We start from the raw sequence: 18,903 nt of genomic DNA on the forward strand, positions 1-18,903 counted from the left end.
GATCAGAGTTATAAAGATTGACTTAGAGTTATGGCTTTTAATCAAGTGAATTATATATTAACGCGTATTTTATTCAATAAAATGACCCCTTTGATTTCATGTATCTCAGTAGGTCTAGTACATTCGGTTAAGTTCTGAATAACATTGTCTGTTTCTGCGCGCATTTTGGCTTTTTTACGCATATATATGTTTATTATATATTTCAATAAATACATATGTAAATTTTATTACTTGATTCAATGCTGTCCGATATTTTTTCCTATAACACAAAGCAGAATGAAACTCTCTTACTATGCAAAACATGCATGTTTATTTAAAGATTTTGGAACTTCGCCAAATCGTTCTAAAGGTCCTTTTTGATGTCGTCTAAAAGTGTCAGTATATGCCTCGGGTGTCAGATATTTCCGTATTTGAAAGCAGGTGTGAAGGGCCATCAGACGCTAATATGTTTCATTACGTTAAAGACGCGGAAAAGATATGACGTTTGACGCTATGATGATTGTGACGACATCAAAAAAGACCTTTAGAAGGATTTGGCGGAGTTCCAAAATCTTTAAATACCCGTGCTCCGTTACGGACCCCTGTGGGATTTGTGTTTATTCTGCGTAGGTGAATCGCAGACATGTCGAGCTAAAGCCAATGTATTTCAAATCGTTAAAAAGTGCTGAAAATTGACTTCCCATAAGCAAATATATATATACTTTCGTTTTCAAGTTTTGCCTGTTTACTTTCATTTCCATCTGACGTCATTTTCGGCATTGTCAAAATCATAGTAAGTCTCGCGAGATTGTATGAAAATGTGCCCGTCGGCGCGCTAAAACATGAAACCACAAAAATAGGCAAAATTTTCGTGAATGTCTTCAAGGATGTAGATAATATTCCTTGGTAAAAACGTGTAAGAATCGAAATAAAAACTCTTTAACAGTGATTTGTTCTTGAATGCATATCATTTTAGTGGCACATATAATCCCTTCGCATCTGAACTCCAGACTATGATTTTATTCAATGACATATGACTAAATGATATATATTATTTCCAAAGTAACAACAAAAGGGAATTTTATTATTCAATAAATACGCAGATAGATTTTATTACTCAATAAAAACGTATTTCGATCTTTTTAACCAGTAATTACACGTGTGTGTATTTTTTTACTCGGTAAATAAACATGATGATTTTACTACTACTCAAATGCTTTTGTAAATTTTATTACTCGGTGATACAAATATATTGTTTTCGTTCCCAAATGAAACTATATGCGATCACGATTTATTTACCGACTTTATTATGGTCGACGTCGCGGGAGTTAAATAAAGCCATTGCATATAAGTGTAAGAAAAGCGTTGACAACGACGTCGTTTAAGTATAGGAGACGTTGGTCAAATTGACCCGTTTACAATAGTTAAAGATAGTAGATTTTTTTATATTTCGAAAGGAAAAGCTAACATGAAAAAGATGATGAAAAGAATGATGATGAAAAGAATATTATGTTTGTGACTTTCCACATTGTATTCAACTCGTTTAATAAATTCAATATGGAAAGACACGTAGGTAATATCCTCTATGTAACAGTGTTTCATCGACTTATAACTAACACTCTGTTTGTACGTCACAGTTATAACATCATAGCGTCAACGACATGGCGGCGCGCTGTGAAAAAGAAAACCACACAAACCTTTTGAACAAATAATTTGTTTTTCGTTCGGGTGAGTAATTTTGGATATATTATTTCTTAAAGAACGTCGATTTATATCTTGACGTGATTGCCAAAAGTCTTGATTTAATGGATTCCAGTGTTTTACAATCTCTGTTAAAAGCGGGGCACATGTACATACCAAGCAGAAAAATTTACATTAGGAATTTTACAACAGAATGTTTATATTATATTTTCAGTTTGTTGTACAAGTGCTCGCCAATTTGATTACACCGGAATTTGTAGAACCAACGCTCGACAGCAATCATATATTTATCATGTATGCTGACACAACATTGAGAACAAAAATATATGTCAAGGCACCAGAAAATACGTGAGTATTAATTCTAGTTTAAAAAAAATCCAGAGATTTAAAACTGATTATTCAGCTTGTCACATCTTAAATCTCAATGTTTTCTTAAATTCTTATATTTCACATCCACGGACCAAACTTTCGATTTTTCGAATTAAAATTACTTTTGAAACATTATGAATATTCAGTTCAACATCATAAATCACTTTTGCAGCACAATGGAGAGCTTCACTGCGCTTGGGATACAGCATGAACAATTTAAACTGTCTTCATTACAACAAGATCCAAAGCGACCGCGAGTTAAGTATGCAATAATGACATGGAAGCCGTCTGCTGGCGAAACTGGGCCACATATAGCATGTGTAAATGCACGTGATGATACCGGGTAAGCAGATATATCAAGCAGTACTTCAAGATAAATTTTTGAAAGGTATTTCTAAATAAATATAGTATCCAGCACGGTTTGAATCTTTAAACTTCAATCTTTCAAACTTTTCTAAAACATTCAAGAAATTTGAAAGCGTGTAATAACAATTTTTCTAAGTAAATACAAACAGTGAATTTTGTATTTAAAAGGATCACGATAATTTTATTTTACGGTACTTAGTAAAATCCGAAAACAGGTAAAGCAAGCGTATTATCCGATTAGTGTTGTTAATTTGTATATTGTAGTGTTCTAAGCTCTAAATACTGCATTGTTCTATAACAGATTTGTAGACTATATATAGTTTATATAATTCAACGGCAATTAATAAGGCGTGACTTATCCGCTATCATTGGCCTTTAGCGCAGTATTGTTATGAGCTTAAAGTGCAGACACGCCTCGATGCATAAAGTTGATCTATAGTGTGTCGGACTTCAATTCTTTGTTTGTATAGTGTAGGTTAGAGCTTTTCTTTTTAAAATTATTTTTACTTATTCATAATGTTTTTAACGATCGAAACATTGGTTTTATTTTCCTTGCAAGAGTTTTCTTTATTCATTTTGCAATGTTTATAGATTCAATGTCTATTCTAATATGAGATCCTGTGGAAAATGCCAATAAGTTCTCAGTATAAGTGCACGAGAAAATTATGCTTCAAATCCTTCTCTAGGTAGAATCATTCTGGAAAAATAAAAAGGTAGCTCGCGCTGTATTCGAACCAGCACTGTAAGCTTACGTAAGCTCGTACGTGTTAACCACTAGACCACGCCGCTACTTACATCGGTTTTTCGAAGCATGATTTTTGTCTCCTGATTCCCTATTTCATTGCTATGGGTTGATCCGGTATTAGTATGTAAAGGGCACACTTATTGCGTTTTGTTATTATAATACGAACTTCACGTGCACAGGTGACAACGCGCAAGCTTCAAGAAGCACAAACGATTCTTATTCAATGGGTAGTAATAAATTAATTAAAACAAAAATTACATACAAGTTGAAAAAAATGAAATGTTCACTATAATTTAACAGTTTTAATGTCCATTAGAGTATAATCTTATCGAAAATACATACCTAGAATGGTCTATTTCCTATCAGTAGCAAATTTTTATTGGGAATTTTTATGGACAGAAGGAACAGTAAGTCAAAAGTAATAAATATACCTCTTTGAGAAGAAAAAGCTTCATGCGACATACTCAACACACGCTTGTACTACAAATATTATATGATTTATATGTACAAATATAACTAGTCCCACACGTGGTTACTGAGATACCAGCTTGCAATCAAAATTTAACCAAATCTTGACACCGACGGATGAGCGCGAGTATAAGCTCTACCTATCTTTCGAAAAATGGGGCTAAAAAGTACACAATAACAGTGTAGCATTATTGAAAGGCAAGTAAACTGTTTAAGCAATATTTTTGAAATACTAGTAGTTTGAATATTTACAGGGTAGATTCGGCAGACGAAAGATGCTTCATACTGGATGTTATAGGTACTTTTTACATTTATTTATTTTTCAAACGAATTTTAATTTAATATTTAAAATCCTCTTTGTGTTCGAATCATGTATCACTGACATATATTCAGAAACAAAAGCGCAACTAGATTTAACATGAAATTACATTATATTTTACTTTCTGTAATTTTTCATGTGTTTAGTTCAGTTGAGTCCAAAGTGCTCCGGTATGCTGTTGCAAATCCTTTACATCTCCTCCTAAACCTCTGGGCTAAAACAAATCAGTTTTTACGGGCTTGGATGGCCCTTTTTTAAATGTTTTGTAAATGTTACACTTTCAAGCTTGCTCAAACGATTCTGTTTAATGACGTTTAGGAATCGCCAAATCTAACAATAGAAAGAAAAACGTTTAAAAGTTTATGGCATTATGGATATCTCTTAGGTTTCATGGAATTAGTTTTCCCCTTATAGCCAGAGCTAACAATTAATAGAAAACAAATGCCTTTAATGACATAGAACCGTAACCGCTAGATTCGCCTTTCAGCTACAGTATATGGTGACATATCAAATGTTAAATGATCATTGTCAGATGAGCGACTTAGAGTCATCATTGCTATCATGACCCTCTTGTTTAATTTCCAGGTGACGTCTTCAACCATACTACCAAAGTTTTTGCGGTAAGTGCAAACACATATATCATATTAAAGTTTTTCATGATGTTTTTTTAACTCACCAGTATACAACATGCCTAAGATGGGCTGTTGTGATCACTCACTGTCCGTCCGTCCTCCCTGGATCGACGTCAGCAATTTCTTTAAACGACATCTTCTCTATAACTATAAACTTCTATAACTTTGAACGGTCAGTGGCAAAAAATCTCTTTGGAGCTGCTTGTAAAGTGCATACAAACCATTACATGTATTCCAGTTACATGATAAATAGTTAATAACAGGCTACTGTCTTTTGATATCAATGTTATCAGGTCGAGGCTGGAAGGGGTGAGGGAACCGAGACCTGATAACATTGATATCAAAAGACAGTGGCCTGTTATTCTATTTATCATGAAACCATACAAACTGCCTAGAAGAACATGTGTCCTCATCTCTTATTTTTCGTAAAAAATGAATTCTGAAGCAAAAAATTTATAAATTTATACTTTACTAATTTGAAAATTCATCCGCCCCTGAAACATCTGAACGAAACACAGCCATATTGAATTCAACTTCAACAATGTTTTCTGACTTTCTGATATTCTTGTAAAAATAACAATGGAATAAACTCTTACCTGCGTAAAAATAAAAAATCATCCTCTTGAATAAACCAGAACATACTTTATTTCCACATTATTAAACATTTGACTCAGACAACTACATGTTCAAAGCGCTGAAAATTTCACTTCCAAGTTCCAGTTCAAGACTGAGGTCAGAGATAATTTTAAAGTTTAATCACTAAATTTACACTGATCCGAGAATGATTATTAACTGATCCAAAAATAATAATTCACAAATGCTTTTGCTAATATGAACTACCTAGAAGGCAAAGCTCCCTTGAAAAATCACCAGTGCCCCATGAAAATTAAAGGAGTGCTGCTGGAAAAATCTGGAATTATGGATCCGTTTTAAGAAGTTTATGTTCTTTAAGATCTATTAGAATTTTAAGAATTGATGATAATTCATGATTTCTGAATGAATGTCTTAGAATGCATTAAGATTAAATCACTGTTTGCCGAAATTCTCGAAAACTCCTGTTTTATTTAATGAACTGCTAAGTTAACAGTCTATGACATTTTTATGGTTAATCTTTTAGCACTACTGGTATAGAATAGGAAAGGTAGTAGGAGCCTTTTTGATGTTTATTGATTATTCATAGCCAATAGTTTTTTTTCCTAGTAATAAACTGTGGTCAGTGATTTTTATGCTTGTCGATGAAAAATATGTGAACGGGGAGAAGAGCATTATGTGCTTTCACAGTTCAATGCCTGTATATTTTGTTCCCAAAACCTTTTTAAAAAATAAGTTTTATCTACAGACAGTACATTGGAACCTGACATCACTAACAAAACACTTGTTAAATTTCACATGAATTACTTTATTTTTTACAATGCTTTCAAAACTTATAAAAAATAAAAATAGAAAAATAAAACAAACACTGGAATAAAAAATGAAATAAAAAAAAATGGCTTCGGTGAGGATCGAACTCCCGACCTTTGGTTTTCAACGCGAACTCGGTAACCACTGCACCAATGTGGAAGTATGACGTCATCATCACAAATATAAGTATACATAATAAGTTTCTTTTAAATATCTTTTTTTTTCTTCGTAGAAAATGTATTTATCACTAAATTCTTATTATCAGACGCTCATTTACATTTTTATTCAACGTTCAAAGCAGTAAGCGAAACGCTTTTGTCAACCGTAAACAGCAAGCGTCTACTGACGTCTTACTGATTAAAACCAATTCTCTGTAAGAACCAAAAAAAGTTGGAAACTCATAGTCACAGATTTCCTTTCAACCGATTTTTTCTTGAAGAGGGTGCAAAATTAAGAAAATCCTGATTTTCATTTTTTCAATATATATCCCGGTTACCATGGAAACGAGGATGCAAATCCCCAACTTGCTGAAAATTCAAAAAAGTAGGGGTACATGTCTATTTTGTTATCTGGAAAGTACTAGAAAGTGTCCTTTATTTTCTTACTTGCAAATTTTAAAGGCAAATAAACAAGGTTTCATACCAAACTAATATTTCCAAATATTTATTTGATTGTTGTATGATCTAGACTTTTATTTGCAAGAAAAAATATATTTATGGAGCAAAACATATGTTTATATTGTGCTCTACATCTTGAAAAGTGCACAGGTCTCAGCAGAAAAGTATATTTGTTTGTATAAAGGGAAGGTGATATTTTAAAAAGAAACATAAACCGTAGTGGGTCATTCAGACACATTCTTGTAGATTTGGGCCAAAGTTTATGATTTGGGGCATTTTTCCTATTTTTATTACCTCCCCTTGATGCTCTTCATTTAAGAAATCACAAAGAGCTTATCTAAGTTTACTTCCTGGATAATGCTGAATTCACAGGCACTTGGTTGCACTGATGGTATGTCGAAAATTCGCTTTATAAAGAATCTTAAAAATTTGGTCTGAGGATAGATATAAAGTGAAGGTATTGCACTCCGCCATTATCGGCCATTATCGGCAACGGAACTACGGTCGACTGGTTTTGCAAACGGTAGTAAGCCACTAATTTATCGTGGCGTGGTAACTAGAACTACCTAACTTATTTCATGCGTTAATATTACATATTAACTCTGTATTACTAAAACAGATCAATGGAACAGACTGTAAAACGAACTGGAGTACATGTCGCTTTTTGCCTACAGAGCCAGAACAATAACACAAGACACGTCGACAAAGATAGTACAAGAATTGACATTACAATTTTTCACAGAATTCATGATGGACCTCCAGAAATTTATAATTTTAACATGACATCACCGTACGTTAGGGGTTCTAACTGACCAATCAGAGAGCTGCATTTTCGAGTACCTGCCAGTTTCCACTTGGGTATAACGAAGTATATTTACAATGAAAATAAAGTGACTAGAAATAAATATCACACTATTTTAGATATCAAATTAAGATTTTTCACTGCACATGCTTCAGATGATGCTACAAACAACAAAACTTTGCAGTTTTGTTCAAATATTATATGGATTTAATACCTTTATTTTAGTTTAAAGTTTGAGATTTGAGTGAAATGTAATAATCACCAAAGTGGAAATAAGTATCATTGCGCAATGTTTTGGACATGATAAAATTATGAATGGTAATAACTGATTTGGTCTATTGCTGTACATTTTTTTTCTTGTCTCTTGACATGGTATTTTTCAAACATCTGATGTTGTTGGAGGAATACATAAGGTGTGCCTGCAGGTATAACTTCATTAGACACCTGGGTAGAACCACCAACCTTCCATGTACCAGGATAAATTCTTCAAGCGAAAGATTTCTACACCAAAGCAGGACTTAAAATCCACACTGGTGAAGAGCATGTAAATGTAGCTCCTCAGCTATGATGATAGTCTGTGTAAATATTTACTTACCAGCACTATGTAGGGTTATGGAATAACCTTTTTGACATTTCACTGGTTTAAGACCACAAACACTATAATAATCTATTTCATTTTCAAACTTAAAATTATCAATCCGTATTTAAACAAATCACCACTTTATCTTAGACAAAACTGACTTCAAAAACTTAAAATTCTATAGCCTTCTGAACATTGCCTCCATAATATCTGAAATTTCCATCGATAAAATGGATATTCTCAAATTGCTAGCTAACCTAAAACGAGACAAAGCTGCAGGACCAGACCATTTTTGTCCAGTTGTCCTCCAGGAACTTAATGATGAAATTGTTGATGTTCTACTGGTAATCTTCCATAGTCTTTCTCCTCAGGCACTGTTCCCACAAAATGGAGATAAGATTTTGTTTGCCCTCTATTCAAGAATGACATGACTTGGCAAATTATCTGTTATATCATTCACTGTGTAAAACACTAGAACACATCTATGCCTCCGATGTCTCTGTCCACCTTTCTAAACGTAACATTCTTTATGACCTCCAACATGGCGTTTCTGAATGAGATATTGTAAAACTCAACCAATTGAGTTAATAGGTGAGCTGATTAACAGCATTTCCAGTCGTAAACAAACTGACTTAATTGTACTCGACTTCAGTAAGACTTTTGTTAAGATCATGGTGTCTGTCCACAAGTCATCAAGTGGTATTATGCATTTCTACTTGATAGAAAGTCAATTTGTAGTTTTTGAGGGCGAAATTCCAAAGAAGTATCAATGGCATCTGGGTTTCCACAAGGTTCCATCCTTAGACCATCCTCAGTATTTTCTATTTTATATTAGCGATCTCCCATTTTCAATCAAGTCTCAAATCCGACACTTTGCCGACGATAATGTACCTTATTATGATATCAATTCTGTGGATGGAAACAAAATCCTCCAGGAAAATCTTAACAAGCTAGAACAATGGGAAAATAAGTGGGACATGGAGTTTAATCCTTCTAAATTAGGCATGTCACAAAAATCAAATCTGTCATCAAAACCAAATATTTACTCCATGGCTATATTTTATAGTTAATTGTCAGTGCAAAATAGTGTGACAGATGTAAAATATCACTTAAATATCTTTAAATGCTAATAAACGCTTAATTTCATAATCATCGCAACAACAAACGAAAACGTCAAAACATAAGCATACAAATACTTGTCCGTCCACAGCTAGAATATGCATATACCATCTTGCACCCAAGTAATAGTATGGAATAACCTTGACCTTGTAGAATAACCTGATCACAAAGTTTCAGATGTACTGTGGAATAATCTTGACCACCCTGACCATGAAGCTTTCAAAGTGGTTGTAGCAACCATAAAGTACATGTACTAGACCAGAGTGTTATGGTTTTTTTATCTTTTAATGCTTGTTCTTTTTAATCACACTTACCATGCTAACATTCCTTTAGCCTTTTCATTTTAGCTGATGTCGGACCCATCAGTCTTTTAGAACTCTTTTTCAACATAACTAGCAAGTCGACGTGTATCCCATGTCTCTATCAGTCGAGAGATGACTTGACATTATGAGAGAGAGAGAGGGGGGGGAGGGGGGAGGGAGAGAGAGAGATCTTTAATACCTGCCTGCAGCCACTTATGAAGTATATACCTACCTTTCATACAGAAATACATTTTCAATTTTTATAAATTAAATATCTGACATGTACATTGTGAATAAGTTCTTTTTCTATAATTTAATGTTGTGAGCTTGTTTTTGACCTTGTGTAACCAATTTATTTTTATTACATAGTTTAAAAAAAGACAACAGTCATGATCAACGCTCAAAAGCCGGAAATAATTTAGTGGTTCAAAACCTTTTCATTACCCGTCATACACCGGTCATACACTTCCGTTGCCTCGTCAGGTATACCTTATATGTAATAATATACCAAAACCTAAATTTTTAACTTTTTTAATAAAAGGGATTCACTTAAAGTAAATAATGTTTTTGAATACAGGGAGCACTGGTGCACGTATTAAAACCAACAAACAGTAGGTACAGGCCAATATAAGAAAAATACTATCAGTGCAACCAAGTGCCTGTGGCTGAATTCAGATTTCTACTCGGATTTTGCAAATTTTTAGTATATAGATACAATGACAGGCAGAGATTTTATGCTAAGTGGGCATGTGATGCATGGATGTGTCCCTTCAAACCAAGTCCACGTTTAAAATTTGCTGAATAGCGACATTGTTTGGGAAAAATACTCTGGCAGAAAAGAGACTAAACTGTGGATAGACATCAGTTTGACATCTGTCTGTTTATTTCCATAAGTGAAGTTTGTATCAACTGACTGAAGGGTCAGTGGGTAACACTACAATGAAAACAGGTGAGTCTCATAATATTTTATGTTTTATGACATGTAAAAATTCCAAGCTATGCAAGATATGTGCTCACTTCCTTCAACAGATTCAAAGACCATACAGAGGTCATTTTCTTAAATATTGGACAGACATTTCTTATTATTTTACCAAGATAAAACTTGCAGGCATTTTTCCATCATTTTGAGAATACCATGCACCAACACCAGTGGAATTGGGAAAATGCTCTCAAAAATTGTCTAATGATTATGTGGAAATTTCCAAATTACCAAAATCTATGTAAAGATTTTTTTTGTGTAAATAAAGCAACACTATAATTGTTGTTGTAATAACCTAAATATAGATATATATAAAATTGCAAAACCATTTTAAAACATCAGACACCCATATAAGGTAACACACTTGGGAATTTCATATTTAGACTTGGGAAGAAACACTGTTTTCTTTGGGATTACCTCCTTTTATTGGAGGTAGATTTATAAGGGAAAAAGCCCTGGTTTTAGTTGTAAATGACCATTAGCATGCTTTTACATGTTATTTGTAAAAAGCAGATAAAGACATATTTTCATTTCAAAATGTATATATTTTTTTAAATCTATTTGTTTTGTTTTTCAGCTGTGAGTTGTTTCTTTTGAAAATGACTGCTTGATGATAAGTTTCAAACAACTATGAAGTGAGTGGATGTTCTAGAGAGGTAATCATGATTTAGTCATTTGCAGCAGTGTATGTGTTTGCCAAAGTACCTGCAGAAATATAAACTTACTGAAGTAAAAACTCACTGAATGCTGACAAATGAAAATATTTAATTGCATCCATTGCTACACATAAGTCAGCATGTTTTAATCTGCACATGCCTGTTTTACAAGTACATATTGAATGTAAATGGTTTGTGTCAAAGTGAATATGTTTTTTTATATATATTTACACATCAGAGGCCTACATGTATTTAAATAAAGAATAAAGTCCCCCACATGCCCATATTCATACAAGTATGAAATATTCATACAAGTATGAAATCTTGACCTCTCAATCTGTGATACAAAAATAGCTTGTAGGACTTCATATAACTTGATGATTGAATTGATAATGATAAATTGACATACATTTGTATTGTGACTATAGATATTGGTAAGTTTTTGAAATTTTAAAATATACCCTTTTTCAGAAAAGGACCCTCTGCACATGTATGAGGAATAGATTTTACTTTTAAAGTGGCCCATATAATGTTGAAAAGGATGAAATCCTGTATCTGTCAAAATGTAACAACAGTAACAACCATTTTAGTTTGATTTGTATTTATTCCAGACTAATTCTTCAAAGAATGAATGATCATCATCATGCTTATATTGGAATAAAAGGAAGGAAGGTACTACATTTTATTTATAGTTTGGCTTAGTGTCTGATCAGGTCTGATTTCAGATCTTTATAAATGCTTGACTGAATGTTATTTTTTGACAGAAAATTTATGAACTTTGTTTAGAATTTCAAGTATCTTAAATTTAATCAAAGTGTAGCAAAATCAAAAGTATTTATTAATAATGTATTTCATACAATTGTTTCTTTTAAAATCATTTCAAGGAGGGGGAGGTCTATGTGATAAATTATTTTCATTAAAAGAATAAAAGAAAGATGTATATATTATACATTTACTTATACAAAATGTATTAAATGATTGAAATAGTGTATGTAATTTTTATTCATTTACAAATTTGTGAAAGGAAACCCTCCAGCTGGCTTGTAGAAGATCAGTAGTTCTACCCAGTAACATGATGTCAAAAATATTTTAAATGGAGAGCCCATCCCCATCCCACCACCACCCATGAAAGACATTCAGATTGTTATTCTCCCACATCTCTATTTTGCAGTGACAGCTACAGTCATGGTAAAAGTAAATGCAGTCAGAAGACCTCTGAAATCACCTGATGAGCCAGCCTTTTCAAGTTCTGTATCAAATAAAAATAACAAAGACTGCTAAAATACCTTTTATAACTTGCAAATGTGCAGTCTGTGACATAACTGTCTGATCCAGGTAGTTTAGTGTTGACAAGATGACATTTCATCTCTGTTAGAGTAGAGGACACAAGTTTGAAATGCAGTATGTCATTGTGAAAGCAAAATGTTTATGAAAATATTGTGTGTGTATTCCAAATAGAGAGGCTGAAAGTGGGGAATCATCAATTTAATAGTGTTTTTGGAATAAGTTATTGACATCTGAATAGTAATAATCTGTCTCTTTTTTGGATTGCCACAGACCAAAAAAAATGATTGGTGCCTTTGACATAAATAGAAGAACTCACACTGGACACCCTGAAGATGGAATTACAAGAATGTATGTTGTTTGCATTAATGTTTCTTTTTCAGATTTATGGGAAAAAATAGAATGTCATTTTTTAAAAATGTTGATAGTTGTTTAACCAAAGGCCCTGTAATTGAAAAATATCCTTGACTTTATATTAAAATTTTAAAAAATCTGATACTGTTTGATTACTTTTGCATGTATAACATTAAATTTGTTATATTTAAATTTGATAAAATTTAATGTATTTTGAAAAAAATGCACTTGAACATATCTAAATGTAATAAACACATGACAGTCTTTGAATATCTGTAAAAAAGCACATGTTTTGCAGTTCTCATCAGATTTGGTTACCAATTTACAGCATAATTATACATGAAGGCTTATTACTCAAACATATGCAGATCTAATTGTATATTTTCTACCATAGATAATTTCATTTCATATAGATTTTTTAAATCTTTAAAAAATACTGAGAAAATATAGCAAAACAATGGTTGAATTAGTATACTTGATTTTGTGAGACTGTTGAAATATTACAATTCTTTTTCCCTCTTAAGCCTGTATCATATTAAAAATCATATTTTCTGATGAAATTTATTTTTTAAGAATGTTGCAATGCAGATTTTAATGAAACTTCATACATTTGTAAAGTTACCTTTATTGTGTTAGGTAATAACTTAAGCCCATATATTATAGTAATTGGCCAATGATTAAAGAGAACATCTGAGTTTCTAGCTGACTTTCTGACCTCATTCATGTAACAACACCTACTAATTAATCTTCAGAAATCAAATAAAATTGTCATCTTTAAAACAGGTTTCATTCTAAGATATACAAAGCATATAACATCCTATTTTACCAGCATGTATTTACTTTAATAAATAAAGTAGATTTAGTTGTGTATTTTGATAAATTTTGGAAAAAGCGAGATATTTCTGCAACTGCAGTTTATATTAACTGAGTATTTACTGGCACTGGAATGTGCATGATCAAGGCTTTTCTGAATAAACTTAGTAAAGTCTTAAATCTACATTATCTATAGCTATCCGTAAAAAGTCTAGCCATTGTCTTGATAGTTTGAAAGAGTTAAATACATTTGAGCCGCACCATGAGAAAACCAACATAGTGGCTTTGCGACCATCAAAAATCCAGAGCAGCCCGCGCAGTCTGGTCAAGATCCATCCTGTTCGCTTTAAAAGCATATTGCAATTAGAGAAACTGTTAGTGAACAGCATGGATCCTGACCAGACTGCACAGGCTGGTATAGATCCATTCTGGTCGCAAACGCACTATGTTGGTTTTCTCATGGCGCGGCTCATTTAAAGTTGTATCTAGCAAAATATTGACTAAACTGTTCTGTAGATAATTTGATTTAATTTGATTGTTAAAGGAAGAATGTGCATCATGATTGTTATTACATGAACATACTGTATTATTTTTTAAAAATATCATGATATTTTTCAGTCTTGGATTACACTGTTATTTGTTCATAATTTTGAATTGTATTTAAAATGTATATATTAAATCAAATGGCGAAGTAGACATGAGTTTGCTTTTACTATTATTTGTTTCCATGGCAACAAAATGATTCTCAAAGGTGAAAGGACACTGTCTTTACACAAACACACAGATATTTTTATGCCGATTCTTCTTAAATTCTTCGATTTCTCCCTAAATTCTGTGGAGGGAGAAGTCACTTCTCCCAAATATTTTGACCTAGGATGATCCCTGTTTTTTAATGCAGAATGAATGTTGTAACCATGGCAACTTGAAAAAAAATTGGACAGCCATGATTAGTAGCCATACAATACCTTAAAGGCCAGTGTCAGTTGGTTATGAGTAATTCCAACTGCTTTGAAACTCAAAATTAGTTTACCCAAAAGAAAGAAAAGTGCATACAAGGTTGTTGAGAACTGACCTTGTGACAATGCTTTAAGTTTCATAGATCATGATTATTGTTGTATCCTTCTTAATTCTGCCCAGAATGTGCTTCAGGTGCATTAGATGCATTGACAGTTTGCAGATGAACTTTTCTTGTTTCATAGAATACAAAATTGATACAGAAAGTGCTTTAAAAAGGTCTGAATTATAATTTTCTTGTATGTTGCCATGGTAACGGAACATTCTCCTTAATTTCTAGACAAAGTGTTGGACAGTATAACTTTGTAAAATGATTTTACATGAAATACTTACGTTTTGCTACAATTCTGTATCTGGCAATGTAATATTATTTCAGGTTATTCTGTAATTTAGGCATAAATGAGTTTGCTGAAAACTCATTTTTTGTCAATTTTCAAATTTCTGTAAAAAACTCAAATATGAATGACCCACTAAAATTCCTCCTTAAATTGAAATGGGTATCATAGCTCTGCTGAATCCATACAAGTATTTTATTCAGATGCGTGCACTTTTTTTTCTATTAGAATTTGAAAAATATACATGCAGACCAATTTTTAAAGATAATGTAAAATCTTAAAAGGGGGTATTTATAAAATTGTTGCTTCTAAAACTGTGAAAATGTTGAAAGACAATATTTGTTTTCAATAATTACTTCAGGTATGTATTTCAGGCAAATATGAAAATTAGTGCTCTATTACAGACATAGAGACCACTATGTGTAAAGAAAATTGTAACATTTTAGTAAAATTTGACTCAGAAATTGCCATTTTTCACAAGAAGTATAATGTTCCCGTTTCCATGGTAACCAGTGCTGATTCATATCTTTTCACCCTTGATTCTTCATATATGGCTTGAATACTAAAAAGGGTGCAGATATGAAGTAATTCTGAGACTATGAGTTTCCGACCCCTTCTTTAATTTTTTGGTTCTTACAGAGAATTGGTCTTAATTACTATGAGCATTGTGTACTGGAAGAAACCCGAACAACACCGATTCCAAAAGAGTACCACGAATTTTCAACTCGGTAGTAATTCTATACACAGTTTTATTCATTTTCTTTTTCACACGTTTAACCGTAATGCGACGCTGTCGGCGCCGCTTCGCGGCGCCGGTAGCCCTGCTAATACTTAATAAAATGTGCATGCCTGAAACTAGTCATAAATCAAGATTATATATATAGATCTACATTGTCAAGTGTATAGTTAACCTTTCCAAGAATCGATCCATGTTAACATTGTGATGTCATGATGAACGTTACACAATGACGTCATTCAGTGCTATTGTCTGTGTGATAAATGTAGAGACAACCATATTTAAGGAAATTTATTGAGATTACAGAATCTATTTAGGAAAAATAAATATGTGCAACATTGAAACTGGACTCTGTAATAAAATTCAATCTGGAAGGAAACTGATGTAAACACTAGTCCGTCAATATTTGAGGAGCTTAATTTTGATATCAGGTCGACCTGATATCAAAATAAAATATCAGGCAAGTGATACCAGGTACTTTGCATAGTAGTAACATGATGAAGCATAATTAAAAGATATATCCGCCAGGTTAGTCCATTGCACATGTACTGGTAACTAAAGGCACAAAAGTGCTCGTGTAAATATACATACATAAGCACAGAAGTTTTACATGATTGGCAAAACAGAAAAGGACAAGTAACAAGAACACAATGCCTGTATTGAAATAAAATGATTAAATAAATTCATTATTAAAAAGTATTCCAAATCTTTAACCACTTAAGTCCAAAAACAGAGATCCTTAAGATTATAGATTTATTTTTTAAAGATCATATGACTTGTTTTAATTCTGGAAAAATAATAATAAAATTGGACTTACAGTTGGCAGGGATACGGAAGATGTGGAGGATTCGAACTCAGATTGTATGTGATTTTTTAGCTTATTCAAGTAAAACTGATTTTTGGGGGGATCTGTTAAAAGTGAGAGAGCTACTTCGAGAGGTGTTATTATCGCCGAATCACATAATTATGTTCTAAATGTTTAATCCGGCGCTAAGGGGTATGGCATATACATGTATTATCATTATAATCAGATTTGCTTGGTTGCTTTCCACGAATACAAGGTTGATATACATAGCAAATAATTATAGGTTATTAGCTTTGTATCGGGAAATATGCACGAGTTCTTCAGCGAAAATATTGCGCGACTTTAGGAGCGCAATATTCTTCCGCTGAAGAACGAGTGCATATTTCCCGATGCAAAGATAATAACCTTTTTATTACATACGCATCTACACATATAAATATTATGTAAATATCATAAATATGTTCAATAGCCTGAATAGGATTGACAATACTGAACTAAATAGAAAAAAAATAGTGCAACAACACACACTGAATTACGTCACGCTCCCGATATGAAATTCAGGCGTCAGTGTATGGAAAAATATTGACGTTTCCGGCACCAGTATAACTTAACGGGGAATAGAAACGAGTATGTAATAACATCTTGTACTGGTTTATTCATGTATGTTATGTCAAAATCTTACTTGACACACGACTTCCGAGATGGTGACATGTGACAGAAAAATAACTCCGTACTAGATGTTGAGTAACTGTTTAAAATAATAGTTGATATACCTTAATATTATAATAAAATCAAACCAGCATCGTCACAAATACTGATTCGACACTTTTATTTATTTCTATGAATTGATAATACTTTATCGTAAAGAAATAAATTCAGAAATAAAACAACTGAACTAATCTAGAAGTAGAAAATAGAAATATGTTGAAATTTGGAAAGAGGAAAGTAATATTGATAAATTAAATAATCTCTTACAATCATTAGATTACAAAAGGAAACAATTCTTGTCAAACGTCGACGAAATTCTCCGATATTCTTTTTAATATGTAATATTTTGTTTAGTTTTTGAAATTCATTTTATTTTGTTTATGTCAGGAGTCTAGGTCTTGTATGCGACACATTGCCTTGATCGAGTGAATATGTGGGACGAATTATTAGAATAAACATAAGAATATTCCACCCATGAATAAAAAGTTAAAGACCGAACAGGAGGAAAAACGACTTACAATCTTTGAATTTTAGGGTGACCTTGACCTCTGAGAACGGGTTTGTGCACGAAGAACACGTCGTTTATCATGGGGATCATATTGATAAATGAAACCAAATTCCTTTGATGGATTGTGAAATTATTCACCAGACATGAAATAGACCCTGTTAACCTTTGATCGATCTTCAAGCGTGACTCTGACCATAAGGCTACGTGTCTTTGATTAATGTACGACATTGGGACCATTTATATCAAGTTATATACCAATCCCACAGACGATGCAATCTCACTGGCTTCAACTAGTTTTGGTCTAAGAATTGTTAAAAGTAAGTATGATTTGATTTTATATCACATTGTTTTTTTTATATATTTTAGGGGAAACCATACTTTGTTGACATTCCATCACCGGATCAGTATGTTAACTGCAAAATACATTCGACATGTGTGGTACCATTATATGTCAAATCAACGACGTAAGTCAAATACAATAGTTTTGATATGATAATTGAAGTGTTATTTTTCTTCATAAAATGTACAATTATGATTAACGAATATTGTAAAATATCGTAAAACTTTCTTCGTGTGAATAAGCTTGTTCTGTGTTCTGTTGAATATGTTTTTCCTTAAAAAAGAAAAAAAAAAAAAACAAGCAAATGCCACCAGCGCACCAAACGGACTTCAGCGTGCTTTAGACGTACACTTGAAGCATAGTAAATGTAAATCACAAAATACACAAAATAAGAAACTCTACCACTTGGTCGTAAATGAATTTGTTGATGATATAGTTATTGCTCTGATTTATAGCGAGGTGGTAGATGTACGCGTGACAGAAAGCTACATTGATCAGTATCAGTTGGGTCCAATACAGATCGTGACACATAAAGGTGAAACAGTGTTCCAAACGGACCTTTCGTTTGAACACTCATTGCATGGGAAGGAACATATCTGCTTCATTGCAAAAAACAAAAATGGGTATGTTAGATAAGCACAATGTGTATATGTTTTTTTCTTACACTACAACTTTGTGTCATTGGACACAGTTTGGAAGCTACAAAGCATATAAAAGAAATAAACTTGCTGACATATTTATGTGATTGAAAATACATATGATCGAAAATGGCCAATGGTCTGTATGTGGCATTATCCGAAATCAGTCCTGATTTTAAAAATATCAAAAAGTGAAAACTAGGGCAACCAAGCTTAGTGATATTAGAGTACATCATTTACTTTCAAGAAATGACATAATTTCGCTCTGCAGAAGGTGGACGAAATATTTTACATTTAACAAAATAAAAAAGATGGAAAACCACAGGTCGCCCG

At 32.7% G+C, this 18,903-nt stretch overlaps 1 protein-coding gene and 1 long non-coding RNA gene across 2 annotated transcripts; both read left to right on the top strand.

The window, feature by feature from the left end:
• Positions 1–1,894: 1,894 nt before the first annotated feature.
• Positions 1,895–18,555, top strand: LOC128553945 (uncharacterized; the record flags this gene model as incomplete). Its single annotated transcript, XM_053535146.1, has 6 exons — positions 1,895–2,028; positions 2,222–2,392; positions 3,883–3,926; positions 4,533–4,567; positions 17,959–18,056; positions 18,388–18,555. Coding segments are annotated over 6 exons (650 nt in total), but the record flags the coding sequence as incomplete, so codon positions are not given.
• On the top strand, positions 10,956–14,111 carry LOC128553946 (uncharacterized). The gene is made up of 3 exons (XR_008369479.1): positions 10,956–11,035; positions 11,647–11,707; positions 12,207–14,111. It is a non-coding gene; the product is annotated as an uncharacterized LOC128553946 (long non-coding RNA).
• Positions 18,556–18,903: the final 348 nt, after the last annotated feature.

This window comes from Mercenaria mercenaria, unplaced genomic scaffold (assembly GCF_021730395.1).
Source record: "Mercenaria mercenaria strain notata unplaced genomic scaffold, MADL_Memer_1 contig_4532, whole genome shotgun sequence".
Lineage (NCBI taxonomy): Eukaryota > Metazoa > Mollusca > Bivalvia > Venerida > Veneridae > Mercenaria > Mercenaria mercenaria.